Consider the following 17652-nt stretch of genomic DNA (forward strand, 5'->3'; position numbering starts at 1 on the left):
CAGTATAGCAGCAACTTACAAATTACACTTTTTTTTAACTAACGTTTCTGAACCCCTTGTCCCCAGCGTCACATGACTTGAAGAGTGCAGTGGGTGTCATTAGATGAAATGTGACAGTTGGCTCCTCCTTTCTACAGCGCAGGTGCACTGCATGCCTGTAAAAAGGTGAGCTGGGGAGAAGATGACATGATTGACAGATAGGACATGTCGTTGCAGTGATAGCTGCTGTAGTCTTCGGGTCATGTGGTGCTAGAAACAAGGGGGGCAGAAACTTTAGTCAAAATAAAGTATAATTGGTAATTTCAATTGCACACTTCAATATCAGGGCTCAGTCAGACGGGCATTTGTTCTCTGAGCAGAACGCCAATGCACAAAAATTTGGATGACCAAAGCGGGCATCATTTATGCACAAATAAAGTGCGCTGGCCGCTATTCCCTGCTGCGGCTGTGACAGTTGCAGCAGGGGATTCCTTGGATGTGAAACCCCTGGATGCTGTCACATGCAGGGGTTTCACCTTGTGGTCAATGGGGCCGGCGGCAGCAGCGGTGGCCCACAGGCATACAGAGAACATCGCAATCCTCTGCTACAGCTGTGACAGTTGTGGCTGAGGATTTCTTCATCTCCGCGGGGAGTCCCCTCATCATGGAACACTGTGACAGCATTGTCACAGTGTCCAGTGACAATGGGACTCCCCGCGGAGATGAAGAAATCCTCTGCCACACCTGTCACAGCTGTGGCAGAGTCCACAATGCTATCCAATTGAATTCAATGGAGTCGTCGCTACAGCTGGCTCCATTGAAAACAGTGAGATGCTGGCAGCCCCCGCAGTCATTTTCAGGGAAGGGCTTTAAATATAAGCCCTTCCCTGAAAAATCATCCCTAGAATGTGTAAAAAATATATACTCACCTCTCCACTGCTTCCCGGGCTCAGGCGCATCCAGCCACGTCTTCTCAGCCATTGAATGACAGCTGAGCGCTGCCTGTGATTGGTCACAGCACTCAGTCAATCAGAGGCAGCACTCAGCCATTCATGGAAGTCAATGAATGGCTGAATTCCATGAATGGCTGAGTGCTGCCTCTGATTGGCTGATCTAATTAGCGGCAGCCCTTTCAGCAGTTAGGGATTTGCCACAGTTATTTGCATTTTAAAATCTGCTGCCCTATATTTACCGCTGCGCATTTTTGTGCACTGGTAAAAATCAGGCATGTGACCGCTGACATTGTAAAGCATTGGTTCTAACAGATGCGGATCGCAAACGCAAGTAGCATGCACAGCAAAAAACGCCCATCTGACTGAGCCCTCAAGAAGCACTATATTTATTAATATAGTTGAGCGAACATACTCTGCCGAGCTTGGTGATCATTCGAGTATTAGCGTACTCGATGGTGCTCGTTACTCAAACGAGTATCATGCCGTGTTCGACCCTGCCCCAGTTTTTCGCTCCTCCCCGCTGTGACGTGCCTGTTTTGGCCCCTCCCCGCAGCGACGCAGCGCGCGTGTCAATGGCAAATTTTTTGGCTGACAGGCAGGGAGAGAGAGAGAGAGAGAGAGAACACGAACCAAGAAAAAAGCTCGGGACCCGGCGTCCCACTTACAAAAATGCTCCAGTCTCCCATTGTAGTCAATGGGGTTTGTTACTCGAGTAGAGCTCTCGAATTTTCAGAAAAGCTCGACTCAAATAATGCGGGCCCGAGCATTTGGGTGCTCGCTTATCTCTATTTATTGGCCAATCACAGTATATGTATAATAGAGCTTCTACTCCACAGCTAGATTGTACAGATGCCTGATAAATTCATAATTTAGCAAAATCCAATTCAATGGTATATTTGCACTGCATACATGCAGTGTCTGTTGACAATATGTAGTGGCTCATGTAGCTCTATTACATCATTGAATATACAGAATCTATACAACGTAAAATATGGAAGAATGAAGTATAGAAGTTGTAATTAATCGTGCAACATAGAGAGTCTAAAAAGAACTATACTGAATAGTAATCATAATTATGGGAGTTCAATACCACCAAACAGTGTGTAAAAGCATTGAATTATGTTTAATGCAGTCGTGTTGGGGACATAATATTGGTGCCGTGTGCATAGCAAGAAGCATGTGTGCAAAAGACACACATTGCAGTAAAAATTTTACTAATGGTCTCAGACTCTGAGCATGCAGCTTTGTCATAATTAACCTTTGTAATGTTTTACTAAGAGAGAAGTATCACACATGCTGTAGACTTTGAATTGTTGACTTTGTGGGGATGCCAAACTATATAACCTCTTGCATTGGAACAATAGAACAAAAGAGCTTGGAAACCTCACATGAGTGTTCTGCATTGTTCTCTTCTCTGATGCATCGAATAATAATTAGGCATACCTGATTGAAAAGGCTAAAATACCTCTTGAGTATCACCTAAATTAAGTGATTACTTCAATAGGAGAATAGTATCAATAGTGAAATCAGGAAAAATGACAAAGATCTTGTCTACATTTTTTCATGCACAGTACTGCGACTGACCAATAAAGAAAGTGATTTTTTATTATAATCGTAGATTTGTTACAAAAATGTCTAATAAGTTACATTTGCTATTTTGCATTAGAAATCTTCCCTTTCATATTCTAACACAGTTGGACAGTTAATTTTTCATAAACCGGATTACTGTGCACTTCCTAGCATGCAAATCTCCAGTTCTGTGCGGACATTAAACTAGAAGAGAATGCTGTGGAATTTCATTTCTGAACCCTGCAGAATTATTAGGGATCCTTCACACTTGGCAAAACTGCTTTTACAAAGGAGTGTCTACAGCATTTCTGTTTAAAATTGCAGATCAGCTGAGGAACTTAATAGAGATGAGCGAGCACGCTCGTTTAAGTAACTGATTACTCGACTGAGCACCATGCGGGGGGGGGGGGGGCAGGGGGAGAGTGAGAGAGATCTCTCTCCACCCCCCCCCTGCTCACCCCCGCACACCCAGCATGGTGCTCGGTCGAGTAATTAGTTACTCGACAAGAACGATGATTGATCGAGCATCAGCCTTAAACGAGCCTGCTCGCTCATCTCTATAATTTAACCCTTGTATTTTGAGGGTTGAATTCTGCAGCAGAAATCCGCAGCATGAAAAATGCTGTGGATTTAGAACCATATGTTTTGTTTTTTAAAATTGCAGATTTGTTGCGGAAAATGTCCGATTAGGTGAAAGAGACTTTTTTCAATCCCCTCCACATGGCTAACACTGTAGCAATTCCGGTATTGAAAATTTTGCAGCACTTCCGGTCTGTGTGAAGACAGCCTTACTGTAGAGCTGAACTTAGTACAGGCTATAACATCAGGGACAGTACAAGATAAGGAATGAAATGAGTTTCCAAAGTTACTCAACTTCTTATTGAGAGGAGGAGATTTATCAACTAAAAAAAGGCGTAAAAAGTCACAAATCCTTATACATGGCTAGGTTGCACAAAAAGTTTGTGACTTTTTGATATTTAAAAGACTTTTCTAAAAAAGGGTGGGGGCTTGTGGGAAGTGGCATGGCTGTCCCAGAACAACACATTTATCTAGAATTTATGACAAATTATGCCCGAAATCTATGCCAGCTAATGGAGGTGCCAAGATGCACCCAAAGTATGAAGAGATGCTCGTGTTTTCATACTTTTTTTGCATCCTGTGCTGGTGGGGATTATACTAAGACTGTCCAGAGAAGGGAAATACCCAGTCCAGCGGTGTCGGAAACTCCACTTCCAGCCCAGTTATGACGCCAGGTCACGTAGTATGCCCTTCTGTTGCCAGTGACATCGTCATTGGCTGTTCAGCTCATTTCAGTAACTAAGAAGAGGGCTGGCTTAGTTATTGAAATGAGCCAAACAGCCAACCCCTTTTGATGATGCCACAGGCAACAGAAGGGCCGTATCACTTCACCGACCTGAAGTGGAGGTTCCGACACCACTGGACTGAGTATTTCCCCTGCCTGGACAACCCCTTTAAACCTAATGGTTTCAAAGTACACATACTTCAACCATTCATGGTAAAGCATACACTAAATAAAATTCCCCAATGTTATGCTTAAAGAAACTCCTTTTCAGTAACAGACCTTAATGGGATCTTCTAGATTTACAGAATGTTTAGCCTTTCAGCCATTTCATTGGAATGTCTAAGTATAAATTCAGTTGCTCTTATTTCTTCTTGTTTTTCAGACAACAGATTATTCTACTATGGCCTCTCTAACTGGTGGGCTAGATGAAATGAAATCCAGTCTAACAAGTCCATCGTCGGGGGATTTAGGAGGAACAGTTCCTGGACCCCAATCATACCCTATTGTAACAGGTAATCCACAAGTGCAGTTTATTATTATACACCTAATTTCATGGCTAAGGCACACACCCAGCCAACTGTTGAGGTACTGACTCATTTAGGTTACAGTATTGGGATATGTCTAGAGATTCTTGATAGTATATGCGTTATTCATACTAGTAGGTTTTTTTTTAAAATCAGTTTATGGATTATGCTAAATGCTATGGACACCTTTAAGGGTAATTTTCTTTTCACTTAAATGCATATTTTTTGGACAGATAATCAATTTTGCAATAAACATTAATCAAAAATTTTGCATCGTTTGTCTTCTGCGGCTTCTACATATCACTATATATAAACACTGCTGTCTATGTTACTGTAGGAGATCTGTCAGTGAAACTGGATCCATGGCTTAAGGCCTATTTAGACACAACGATTTTCGCTCAAAGCCATCTTTTGAGCGATAATCGTTGTATCTAACTGCACTGCATTGTGCAGTTTTCGTTCTCCCGTCGCTCATCGTTGTCTTTCAGCGTGCTGACGATGAGCCTTATCAGGGATTCACAGCGGGATACAGCTGATACTATTGTTTCAGCTGTATCCCGCTCCTTGATGACAGGCGGGGTATGAAGAACAGAGCGGTCCAGCTGCGTTCTCCATACCCCGCACGGAGCGCTCAGCTGTATAACAGCCCGGCGCTCCATGCAGAAAACAGCTGGATGCGGAAGACAAGTGGGGCCATCCCACTTGTCTTCTGCATCTTCTGTCCTGAGCGCTCGGCTGTATAACAACTGGGCGCTCGGAGCGGGAAACAGCTGGATGCAGACGACAAGCGGTAACACCCCGCTTGTCTTCTGCATCCTCCGTCCTGAATGCTCGGCTGTATAACAGCCGGGCGCTCGGAATGAGGAACTGCTGGATGCAGAAGACAAGCGGGGAAACCCCACTTGTCTTCTGCATCCTCTGCTGGGAGCGTTCGGCTGTATGACAGCCGGGTGCTCCCAGCAGGGAACAGCTGGATGCAGAGAACAAGTGCCCCCCGCTTGTTCTCTGCATTCTCCGGAGTGCAAGGTCATCGCTCATCGTTTGAGCGATCATCTTGCGATGTAAATGACACAACGCTTATCGCTCAAAAGTCGCTCAAAATACATCTTTTGAGCGAAAATCGATGTGTCTAAATGGGCCTTTAGTTTCCCTCTGCTCTCTCCTCTAATTCACATTCTTATCAGCTAATTTTTACATTTGTTGTGGTCATAAATTATCCGATAAAAAGTTCTAGAGAGGAAAGATGAAGGCTGAAAGCCAAGCCAACATTCCAGCTTTACTGTTGGAGCTCCTATTGATACTAAAGGGCAATTTACACAACATAGTAATCGACATTCATTGCAACGCTCGTTCACCCAACCATTGACCTGTGCAAACAGTGCAACGATCAGCTGACGAACAAGCAAACACTGGTTCATCAACTGATAGGGTCGTTAATGCAACCAAAGAAATATAATCGTTATCAGTGGCAAATCTCCCTGTCTGAACGGGCGATGTGCTGCCGATACTAGCAATAGTGTATTGGAGACAAACGATTGTATTAAACATTGTTCATCTCCAATACAGCCACCATCAAACTGTGCAAAAACAGTGAATACGCACAAAACTTATTGAACTCATTTAAAATAAGTGATTGATGGTCCATGTGATCTCCCCTTTAGAAGGCAGTTTCTATACAGAGTGAGGCCTTCTTCAGACAAGCATGTTTATGTGCATTGAATTATGAATGGTTGAGTGCTGCCCGTGATTGGCTGAGCGCTCAGCCAATCAGACGCAGCCCTTTCAGGAGGCAGGGATTTTAAATCCAGACCTGCTGAAGGAGCTTCAGAACACTGCCGGGGAGCAAAGTGGCAAGATGCGCTGAGGCCGACAGCGGCGGATAGGTGACTATATATATATATTTTTATTTTTTACACAAGCTAGGCATGATTTTCAGGGAAGGGCTTATATTTCAAGCTCTTCCCCGAAAATCACTGCGGTTGGTGCCTGCAGCCCATTGATTTCAATGGGGCTGCCGGTAGCAGCGGCCCCCCCATTGAAAGCAATTGGCATGGAGCTTTCGTTCCCACATTTTTCTGCACATCCGTGTAGCGCAGCATTTTGTGCAGCACTGATGCGTTCAAAACAACGCTCGTGTGAATGAAGCCTGATATGTAGAAGCTGCAGAAGAAAAACGGTGCAAAATTTTTGAACAAGTCCTATAACAAAAATAATTGTCAGCCCAAAATACATGCAATTAAATAAAAAAATAGCTTCCAAAGGCGTCCATTGATTTTAAATTAAAATGGTATCTACGCTGGGATGTGATCGCTTCATCCGAATGAAAAATTCTTACTATGTTATGTGAAATATGAGGTAACACTGATTGTCTCCCCAATTCATTCACAGGGCAGGGGTAGGGTATTCTTAATCGGGTTAGCAGACATGTGTAGAGATGAGTGTACATATGCACATATATTATTCCCATAATTGTAACCACTGGTACAAGAAATCTAATACATTATATGGTGAACTAGGAAAATACAAAAAAATGTGGGAAATGCTAAATTAATATATATTCAAAAACTCTGCCTACAACTGATAGAACAAGGCCTCATACAACAGTTATAACTGCCAGGATGCAAGTGGGCAAAATAAAATGAATTCCTGGCCCTAAAAGGACCCCAGTTATTACCTTTGAGCCCTATAAACTACATCATGGGCATAAAGATGAGAGGACGAGGGTCTGCGGAGCTGCTTTTTTTACTCACCGGTTGCCCCGTTTCAGCAGATTTGGAAATCAAAGCTACCCTGGAAAAAAATCACAAAGTGGCCCCATGTTGTAGTTGGGCCCAAACCAGCAGCAAGTGGGGCAAATACAAGTGGGCATGGGTCAACAAATTGACTGCCACAACCATAAAGATGGTAGAAGGGGTGAAGCCTTTGAGGCATGCATAGCTCACCGCAGCAAATTTACTATGAAGCACATTACATGCTAAAACTGGAGGCATACGGTACATTAAGGTGCCACCTATGTTTAACCCATAAAGCCTCCATGACTTAAATGAACATCATAGACCGACTTGTCTTTAGTTTTTATGACAGACACATATGTCATGTGTCCTGCACCCTGTGTTGACTGACAGCCAAGCTCTCACTGTAATGGCAAGGATCAGAGAGGCTCTAATCCCTGCCATTTAACTCCATAGATGCCACTGTCAATGACGACCATGGTAGCTAAGTGATTGGACAGAGGTATTGGGGCTCCCTCTGACCCCATTGAACCCCCCCAAATGCAATTGAAGGATAAGCCTTCAGCACAATGTAATTCATTGCTTTGCAGTTTTAGACTCACATGGAATACTTCTTTGCTATGCTGAGTATACCAAAGATCAGATTGTGACATCACTAGTGGGTCTAATTAAAAACCAGGATAAATGTTAATAAAGTTTATTTAAAAAATTTACACAGTTAAAAAAAAACATTTTTGTAGGTGTAAAGAAAATTAAACCACACACACACACACACACACTATCACAGTAATCATCATAGCACATATAATTACCTCCATACGGTCACTTAACAAAAGGCACTCCAATACAGTCCAACATTACCAATAATATCACCACATAAGGGGCAAATAATCTTCCCATAGCCTGACCCCATATCACCACCACATAATAGTTAATACCAACATACCTTCACTGAATAAAGACCACTACAAAGATCAATGCAAACAATAATAACAGTATACAAGAGCCAGACAATACCCCCAGACCATAACCACATAATACTACCACAGTATTGCTGAACACAAACTATACAAAGACCATATACAGTGACCATATAGCAATATAAACTAGACCTACTTAGGCACTTTGCAGACTGTATAAATGATCACAGATGATGCATCCTCAGACTGGAGTTTGTTCACTTTCCCTTTTTCTTCATCTGGTGCAGACCACCATGATGACTTCTCTTGATCACAACTTGTCTCCGCAGAATTTGACACAAACATATGTGACTTCTCAATTTTCTAGGAAACTATCTTCATTTTATAAACTTCTATATATTCTCCCCATCCATAGTGCTCCAGATTGTAGTAATGCCACTTCAGGTGACCCGCAAAGTAATTGTATTCCTCTTTTGTGCTCTCTGTAGGGCACACATAGTAAGTGCCACTTTTCATGTCCAACACACAGTAAAAGTGTCCCCACTCTATAATAATGTTCCCCTTATGCCCTGACTCTGCAATTATACCCCAATAGATCCTCACGTAGTAATAATGCTCCATATAGGACCCTACTTATTTGTAATGCCCCATATAGGCCTCCACTCAATAATAATCCCCCTCACAGAACCCCACCCCATAATAATGCTCCATATAGCCCCTCACTCAGTAATAATGCTCCTTATAGGTCCCCACTTAGTAGTAATGTTCCATATTGGCCCCTACCCCTCCATTTAATTCTAGTACCCTTTTAGATATAGTAAAAAACAAAAAGTTATACTTACTTGAGCTGGCATGCTGCTCCTCCTGCTTCTGACCTCTGCAGTCCATACCCGCACAGCTCACCTGCTGACTTCTGGGTGGTGCAATCATGTGATCACATGTGTGCGCACGCTCTCCCATAGAGATTAATGAGAGAGGCATGCACACGCAGCCTTGTGAAAAGAGTCACCGTGTGTGCACTGATATCTTGGGGCACAGTGCTGGAACGTGGAACTCACTAAGAATAAACATCAGTTCTCTGGACCTCGTGTCGCTTCAGCTTTGAGCCCCACAACATCGTTATAACACAGGCTCTTTATAGGGCTTTCTGGTCGGACAAGCCATATACCTAAGACTTCCTCTATTGCTCTTAGTGGATTGCTATTGTATAGTGTGGGATAATGAAAGTGATGATGTATTGAATTATGACTTCCGTCAGTGCCCATACTGCAAGTAACAGGGAGATGCACAAGCTTCTTCTAGTAGCAAGAACCCCTCATTCAGTTAATTGTAGAGAGAGCTGCCTTAGAAAAAGACTGTTGTTTTCGTGGAATATCCCTTTAAGGCAGTAATAGTTTTTTTTTTAAAGGGTTGTTCAGGAATGGCAAAAATTGGCTACTGTTGATGCTGCCTCTGGAAACCCATTCTAGGATGGGAGAAATCATATATAGACTGTAGTTTGAAGACGGTGGGGCCAGAGTAGGGACGGAGCCTAAGTCTACATTGTACTGAACAGTATACGGCTAGGCTTCATGCCCACGGCCATGTCGGTACATCGCAGTGGAGTCCGACACGGCGCCCCACAAAGACTCCATACTCACCTCCCCGGATCCACTGTGAGAGTCCAATCCGGCGAGCATGCGCAGTGCGGCGCACAATGCATATTCTCACAATACTTCTGCTGTGCTCACAGCGGAAGTATCGCATGACGGATGGCTTCCATTGGCTACAGTGGAAGCTGGCCGCGCGTTTTTCCGCGGCAAATAGAACATGCCGCGATTTCTTTCACGCTGCAGAAATCCGCAGTAGAATTCTGCAGCATGAACATTGCAAGGCAGAAAGCTATTAGGTTCCATGGAACTTAATTAGCCCTTAGGCTTTGCCCCCTTGGCCCTTCCTCAACAATCTAGTGGGTAAAGATACATAAACTGTTGTTTTAAGACCATGGTGGTAAATTTGTATCCAAGTTTGCCGCTAAGGACAAACTGTTGGTGTTTAACACAGGATAAGTATTGATTTCAAAGCTTTTTTGGGCTTGTTAGTCTTCCTCCGTCATCATCAATATAGAGAAACCAAACCACTCTGTCATGGCCATTTGATGGGTACCATAACAGGGTCTTTAGGACATCAAAGGAATCAGAGCTTGCTAACACTATTACTGAATGGCTGTATGTTCTACAGCAGCATAGTTGACCACTGGGGCATAAAGAGCAATTCTTCAACTAATATCCTTGGATGAGGATTAACCTCCTTTTGGCATACAAGGTAGAAGTGATCTAAATGTTTGTGTTTTTCATTGCAAGTGGTTCTCTTACTTCTTTTAGTGGGGGTTTCCAGAACTGGACAATTGATGACCTATCATCTGGATAGGTCATTAATAGCTGATTGGTGGCAGTCTACCCTCCGGGACCCCCTCCGGTTAGTTGTTTGTTAGGCTGCTATATCAGTGTACAGGGCTGGAAGCAAACAGGTCCATACACTGTGCAGAGTCTTGGATTGATATAACAGACACATTGTCCATTCGCTTGATTGAGAACTTTGCCTGCAGTACCATCTTGGGCCACTGCAAGAGTTGTGTGCTTCTGGCTTATATACTGGTATAGCGGCCTGGCAAACAGCTGATTGGCTGGGGTCCCAAACAGCAGATGCACACCAATCAGCTACTGATGTCCTATTTTGGGAATAGGTCATTAATAGTACAGTGCTGGAAAACTCCTTTAAGACTTACTTACACCGCCTTTCCAGGTTAATCAGTAAGTACCGATGGCATATAGAAGGCAATGTTTATCTTTAAAAATGTTAACTGTGTGATGCTTGGCACCGTAAATTTATGTTCTGATTCATTAGTCCATGAAATATGTTATATATTGTAGCTTTGAGAAAGGAAAGGCAATTTGCTCTATTTAGGTAAGAGAGAGCAGTAACAATTTCCAGAGCGCGGTTATACTGACGAGATAGTCCACAGTAATTAAACATAGTTGGATTAATTAATGGATAATTCTTTTAGTTCCATGGCTAATACAGAGACTCGGTTAATAACATGGCACAGTGGGCAAAAAGTATTTACCCAAAGAAACCAATTAAATAATAGCTGTCATTTTTCTAGCGCAATTTAGACACTGAACTAATATTTGATTGTTCCGTAGTTTTATATTTCGACATATAGTTTAAAGCCTAGGCAATCACATTTAATGGTCAGAAGACCAATTTATCAGATTGGGTTTATAAAAAATGGGCGCTATAACATTTTTAACATAATTAAAAAAAAAAATCTTACTGTGTGTTATATCAGTTTAACCCCTTAGGGCTCTTGCACACTGCCATATGTGTTTTTACAAGCGCCTGCCGGCGTGCGCATTAACATTAATCTAACGTTTGTGCACCCGTTCAGATGGCAAGGTCGCAATGCCATTGGGCGGAGAGAGACAACTTTGCTCTGCTTTCGCTCGCCGGCTCACCTTCTCTCTCTTTTCCTCTGGCTGTTTTGCAATAGGCGTGGGTAGAGCTAAGCTCCCGGCTCTTGTCTGCAGACAGCAATAGGAGGGAGTGGGATGGGGCGGAGCTTAGCTCTGCACCCCCCTTGCCCCCCCCATTGCAAACAGCAGGAGGGGAGGATAGAGGGGGTGGGAGTTTATCAGTCATGCTGCTAAAGTCCCTCACACCTCCCTTCTCCGGCTGCTGTCATTGGCTCCCATAGGAGTCTATGCAGCGGCCGACGTATTCCGGCCCGAAAGATAGTTTTTAGGACTAGCTATAGCCTGGGGCTGTATTGGCCGAACAGGCGCTTTTACACCCCGGGAATATGCTAGTGTGATCTGATGCATTGGAATCCAATACATCAGATGGTAGCAGATATTGGCCGACCATAAAGACGGCTGCCGATATATGCTCGTGTGAATAAGCCCTTAGTGACGGCCAAGACGCCTTTTTAGTGACCTCACTAATGAGCTTTAAATCTGCACATACATCTTCTTAAGGCCTCTTTCACACAGGTGCTACGATTTTCCCATGAACCGAATATCGTCGGCCAGGGGCAGAGAGTTCATCTCTGCTAAACTCCCTCCCCCTTCCCTACCCCTTGCTGGCTGCCAGAAAAGGGAGGGAACGGGAGCTCAGCAGAGCTAGTGTGCTAAACTCCCTTCCCCTCTGGCAAGGGGAGGGGGTGGGATGAGGCGGGAGCTTAGCAGAGCTAGTCGTGCTAAACTCCCTCCATCTACCTCCCCAGCCTATGGAAGCTGCCGGCAAAGGGAGGGAGAGGGACTTTAGCAAGGCGAGCCACTGCTAAACTCTCTCCCTCTTACATTTTCTGATAGCTCTCATAGGCTTCCATAGGAGTCTATAAAAACAGCCGGTGTATTCCCGCAAAAAAAAGGACAAGTCCTATCTTTTCAGGCGCTGCGTAAAAGCAGCATGCCAGAATGCGCACCTTGTGCGCTATCTTTTCTGGCCGGCCGGTTTTACATACTGGAAAATTGCCTACCTGAACAAATGAATTGGAATCCACTGCTTCAGATAGTTGCGATTTTCGGCCGGCGTTTTATTGCGGCATAATAGCCACAATTAAATGCTCTTGTGAAAGAGGCCTTAGGCAGGGGTTTAGCTGACTACTGACAGCCAGGCTCCTGCTCTATCTGCCTGGAATGGAGAAACCCTAGCTTCTGGCAGTTTAACCACTTATATGCCACAATCAACAGCAGTTGCAGCATGTAAGCAGATGATAGAAGGAGGATGCTCTTTCTGTCACTCCTTGGCATCCTGCAGTGTGATTATAAGGTACTAATGGGGTCCCATGGCAGATGGAAGCCTGACAAAGGCCTCCGTGTCTGTCATGTAACTCAGCCTGTTATGCCCTGCCTCCCACAGAGTCTAATAGGTTGCTGTCATAGTCTTAGTAGAATGCATTACATAAGTAATGCACTGTACTATCCTAGCAATCGAACGATCACATCTTCAAGTCCCCTAAAATTTTGTGTAAAAAGAAATTCAATAAATTTTAATTTAAAGAAAAAAAATTGTATTTAAGGAAATATACATTTTGCCCATGAAAAGCCTTCTTAAATGGATAAAATACCCCCAAAAATATGTAAAAAGTCTCATAATAGTATTAGTGCATTTGTAACAACCCAGACAGGGAAAATATTTTGTTATTTATCTCGCTTGGTGAACACCATAATAAAAATCATTTTAAAAAGTACCGTATATACCGGCGTATAAGACGACTTTTGAACCCCGAAAAATCTGCTCTGCAGTCGGGGGTCGTCTTATGCGCCGGTAATACAAAAAAAAAAAAAGTGTAAAAAAAAAAATTTATTACTCACCTCCCCCGGCGTTCTGTCGCGCTCCGGCAGGATGTCGCTCGCTCCGGCAGGCTGTCGCTCGCTCCTCGTCGCCGCCGCAGCATAGCTTTCTGAATGCGGGGCTTGAAATCCCCGCTTCCAGAAAGCTAATACACACGCCGGCAGCCATGACAGCATTGAATGGCTGTGATTGGCTGAAGGCGCACGTGTTAGCAATCACACCCATTCAATGATGTCATTGAATAGTGTGATTGGCTGAAGCCACGTGCGCTTTAGCCAATCACAGCCATTCAATGATGTCATGGCTGCCGGCGTGTGTATTAGCTTTCTGGAAGTGGGGATTTCAAGCCCCGCATTCAGAAAGCTATGCTGCGCCGGGGACGAGCAGCGAGCGACAGCCTGCCGGAGCGAGCGACATCCTGCCGGAGCGCGACAGAACGCCGTGGGAGGTGAGTAATGAATTTTTTTTTTTTCACCACTGTATACCGGCGTATAAGGTGACAGTTGGGGGGTCGTCTTATACGCCCCGTCGCCTTATACGCCGGTATATACGGTAATCTCAGAATTATTTTTCTTTTGTTAGTCTCCAAAAAACATAATAAAAAGCAATCTAAAAGTCACATGTATCTCAAAATGGTACCAATAAAACTACAACTCTTCCCACAAAAAACAAGCCCTCAGGCCTCTTTCACATGAGCATTGCATTGTATCGCTGCCCGCATCTCTGCCGAAAATCTCATGGCCGGCTGCGGCGTATTGCAGGTAAAATACACTGCAACCCTGAAATCCCTCGCTCGGCAGAACCACTATTAATCACTTTTAAATGCTTCACTAGAGGCATCCGTCAGTGGTTAGCAGGAGTCTATGGAGTCGTCAACATGTTTTGGTCAAAAGATAGGACGAGACCTATCTTTTTCAGCCTCATGCTGTCGAGTTCGGCTGCAAATTTCCTTTTTTTTTCGTCCGGCCGATTTTGCGGGCTAAGCATCGCGCATCTGAATAAATGCATTGGAATCCAAAGTGGGTAACAGACCTTCTTAAAAAACCCAAGCAGCATTTAAAAACCTATGGTAATGCATAAATATCAACAAAACTTAGTATGCCATGTGAGTGTTTGAGGTTGGGTTCACAAAATAACATATAAAATCTACAAAGTATTAACTATAAAATGTGCACCAACATCCATGATGAAATCTGAATGTGCACTTTGAAGTCAATTCTGATATAGATTTGGCCACACATTTCACATATAACACTGCAGATTTGCAGATGATGCATGTCTAGACTCTGCTGCAGACTTTTTTTTGCACAGTTTTTCAGTACCCTCTGCTGCCCCAAACATTAGTGTATAGATGGAAAAGCGGAGTAATCACCCGGAGAAGGGCGACCCCATACAGGAATCTAACCTTAGGTTGACCCCAAAGGCTAGGTTCCTGTGTGGGGTTACCTTTTTCAGGGCAGTTACTCTACTTTTCCATCTCTAGATTGGTGTTTGGGATGGTTGAGGGTGCAATTAGGCTTTTTTAAGTATGATTATTAATAAAAGTTGTATTTTATCCTAATAGACAGTACACTTTTCTGTAAATTCTAGTAGTTTTTGTCTGTAATTATTATTTTTGCCACAAAGGACTTACATTTCTAGAAATTCTGTGAAACCATTTGTCAGCATTGGGGTTTAGTACAACCCCATTCATTTCCATTGTATTGCACTTCTGCAAGTCTCCAGCTAAAATTCAGCCACCAGTGAATTAATCAATAATCCAGAGTATTTTGTGCATTATAAGACTTCTGCATTTCCAGTATATCCCGTTTAAAGGATAAGAAATCTTTGGAAAACAAATAAAATGAAAATCTCCCAATTAGTGTTCTCCCAGCCTTGAATTAATATTAAAAATGCTGTTGTTCTTAAACACAGTAATAAACTAATTGTGTTTTAGCCATATGCAAAATATCAGGACAAATTGCTTAGCAGGTCAAAGTCTTCATCCTCCTGTTAAATATCTCCCAGTTGGTAAAAATTAGATTTTAGGAGAACTTGCATGTTATTTGTATATTTCTATGACATTAAATATTAAGCTACAAAGGGAGAGTGAGAAAAAAAAAACCTCTGGCTGCCACGGTTCATAAACGCGCTCTCTATTTGCAAGGCAATGACTTGAGCCCACTTCATTACAGCCACAGTCAGCAGTTTTATAAGATGTTTGATTGTTATTAATTACCTGCAGATGCATTTCCAGCCCCAGCTTGCTGACTTCAGCTTGCTTCTTATCACATTGAGAGGACAGAATGGGAAAGAAACTGACACTATCACAGGGCTACTGGAGAGGAGACTGACAAACCCAAGTGCATACTGTATTCCCAGTCACTGTGAATTAGCAGAACCTCCAAACCTTAAGATTCCATTTGCTAGATCAAGTTCAGAGATGTCTCAGGTCCCTGAGACCAACACTAATGTATGGATGCAATTATACCATTTTGCATGTTGACGCTTGTCTTTTGTTGTATACACATGTCCTTCAGAAAATACTGATTCTCCCTGCGGGGATGCAGCTAGTAGAGAGTCTTTATGGGATTGCTCCCTGCGAAAAATTATGTAAAATAGTCCTCCTGCCGAAGAAGAAAAATGTCTTTCTAGTGCTACTTGTAAGGGACTACCCTGCATACCTGTTTCCACTGTATCGCGAATGACCGCGGCGGTGGTCAAGCACAGTACAGTTCTTTTTTGCTTATTTGTATTTTCCGTGCTGTCACAAAGCAATGACGTGAGTACCCGCAGCCCATATGCAATGTTAATTGCGTATGGGCTGTGGGTCAGACGGCCTCCATTGATGTCAATGAAGGCCCTCTGTGGCAAAATAGAGCATACTGCGAGTATTCAGTTCTGTAAACTGATCCCAAAATACCTTTAGTTAGTTCAAACTGGTTCTTTTGTTTAGGGAATGAAATAGGGAACTAAGAAATTAAAATGACTGATAAGCATGGAACCCATCCTGCTATGACAGGTTGCATCAGGACAAAGAACTGAGCTCCTATCTAGGCTCTCCTTGCTCCTCTGCCTGTGGGCTCAGTCACACGGGCGTTTGTACGCGTGTCTGTCAGTTGCGTTTGCCGGCCACATCTAAATGGAACCAATGCTTTTCAATAAGAGCCGGCACATGTGCAAATTTTACATGCACAGAAACGCATGTGGCGAAAATTATAGGTCACCGGTTCGCAGAACACATGTAACTGCGGCAAATCAGTGTTTTGTGTATGTGAAACCCCTGGATGCTGTCACATCCAGGGGTTTCACCTTGCGCTCAATGGGGCTGGTGGCAGCAGCGCCGACCCTATTGAGAACATATAGTGAAGATCGCGAGAGCAATGTTCTCCCATTGAATTCAATGGAGCCGGCAATACAGCCATCTCCATTGAAAGCAATGGGCTGCTGGCAAGCGCTGCAGTGATTTTTGGGGAAGGGTTTAAAATATAAGCCCTTTAGAGATGAGTGAGCATACTCGTTAAGGACAAATACTCGAGCGAGTATCGTCCTTTTCGAGTATCTGCCTGCTCGTCCGCATAGATTCGGGTGCCGGCGGGGGTGAGCGGTGGATTGTGGGAGTGAGCAGAGAGAGAGAGAGAAATTTTTCCCCCGTTCCACCCCGCTCTCCCCCGTTGGCAACCGAATCTTTGAGGACGAGCAGGCAGATACTCGAAAAGGTCGATATTTGCTCGAGTATTTGTCCTTAACGAGTATGCTCACTCATCTCTAAAGCCCTTCCCTGAAAATCAATCCAAAAATGTGTTAAAAAAGGTTCAAGGAGCATTCGGGAGAGTTGCTACAAATGGTGTGGCCTGCACGTTTACCCCATAATGAGCCCAGTTGAGCATTTATGGGTTGCGGTGGAGAAGTCCATTCACATCCGAAATCCTGCACATGCAAATACCATGGCAGCTATCCAGACAACATGTCTCAACATTCCTCCAGATGTCTTCTTCCACTTTTGGAATCAATGCCACATGGAGTTGCTGCAATACAGCCGGCTCCATTGAAAGCAATGGGCTACCAGCAAGCGCTGTAGTAATTTTCTGGGGAGGGCTTCAAATATAAGCCCTTCCCTGAAAACCATCCTAAAAAAGTGTAAAAAAAAAAATCTATACTAACCTCTCTGCAGCTGCTGGGGCTCAACCGCGTCCAGCCGGCTCTTCTCCTGCACTGCTCTGAGTATTTTTTAGCAGGCGGGGACTTAAAATCCCCACCTGCTGAAAGGGCTGCCTCTGATTGGCTGGAGCACTATGACCAATCAGAGGCATCTCTCAGCTATTGAATGAATTCATAGCCATTTGCATTCCCAAG

At 43.7% G+C, this 17652-nt stretch overlaps 1 protein-coding gene across 1 annotated transcript in view; it reads left to right on the top strand.

The window, feature by feature from the left end:
- The window catches only part of PAX5 (paired box 5), a 206691-nt gene that overhangs the window by 109372 nt on the left and 79667 nt on the right, over positions 1 to 17652 (top strand). Inside the window, exon 5 of the mRNA XM_066602032.1 lies at positions 4187 to 4316. Coding sequence (XP_066458129.1) covers positions 4187 to 4316 — 130 coding nt within the window. The remainder of the gene's footprint in view (positions 1 to 4186; positions 4317 to 17652) is intronic.

This window comes from Eleutherodactylus coqui, chromosome 5 (genome assembly GCF_035609145.1).
Source record: "Eleutherodactylus coqui strain aEleCoq1 chromosome 5, aEleCoq1.hap1, whole genome shotgun sequence".
In the NCBI taxonomy this organism is placed as follows: Eukaryota; Metazoa; Chordata; class Amphibia; order Anura; family Eleutherodactylidae; genus Eleutherodactylus; species Eleutherodactylus coqui.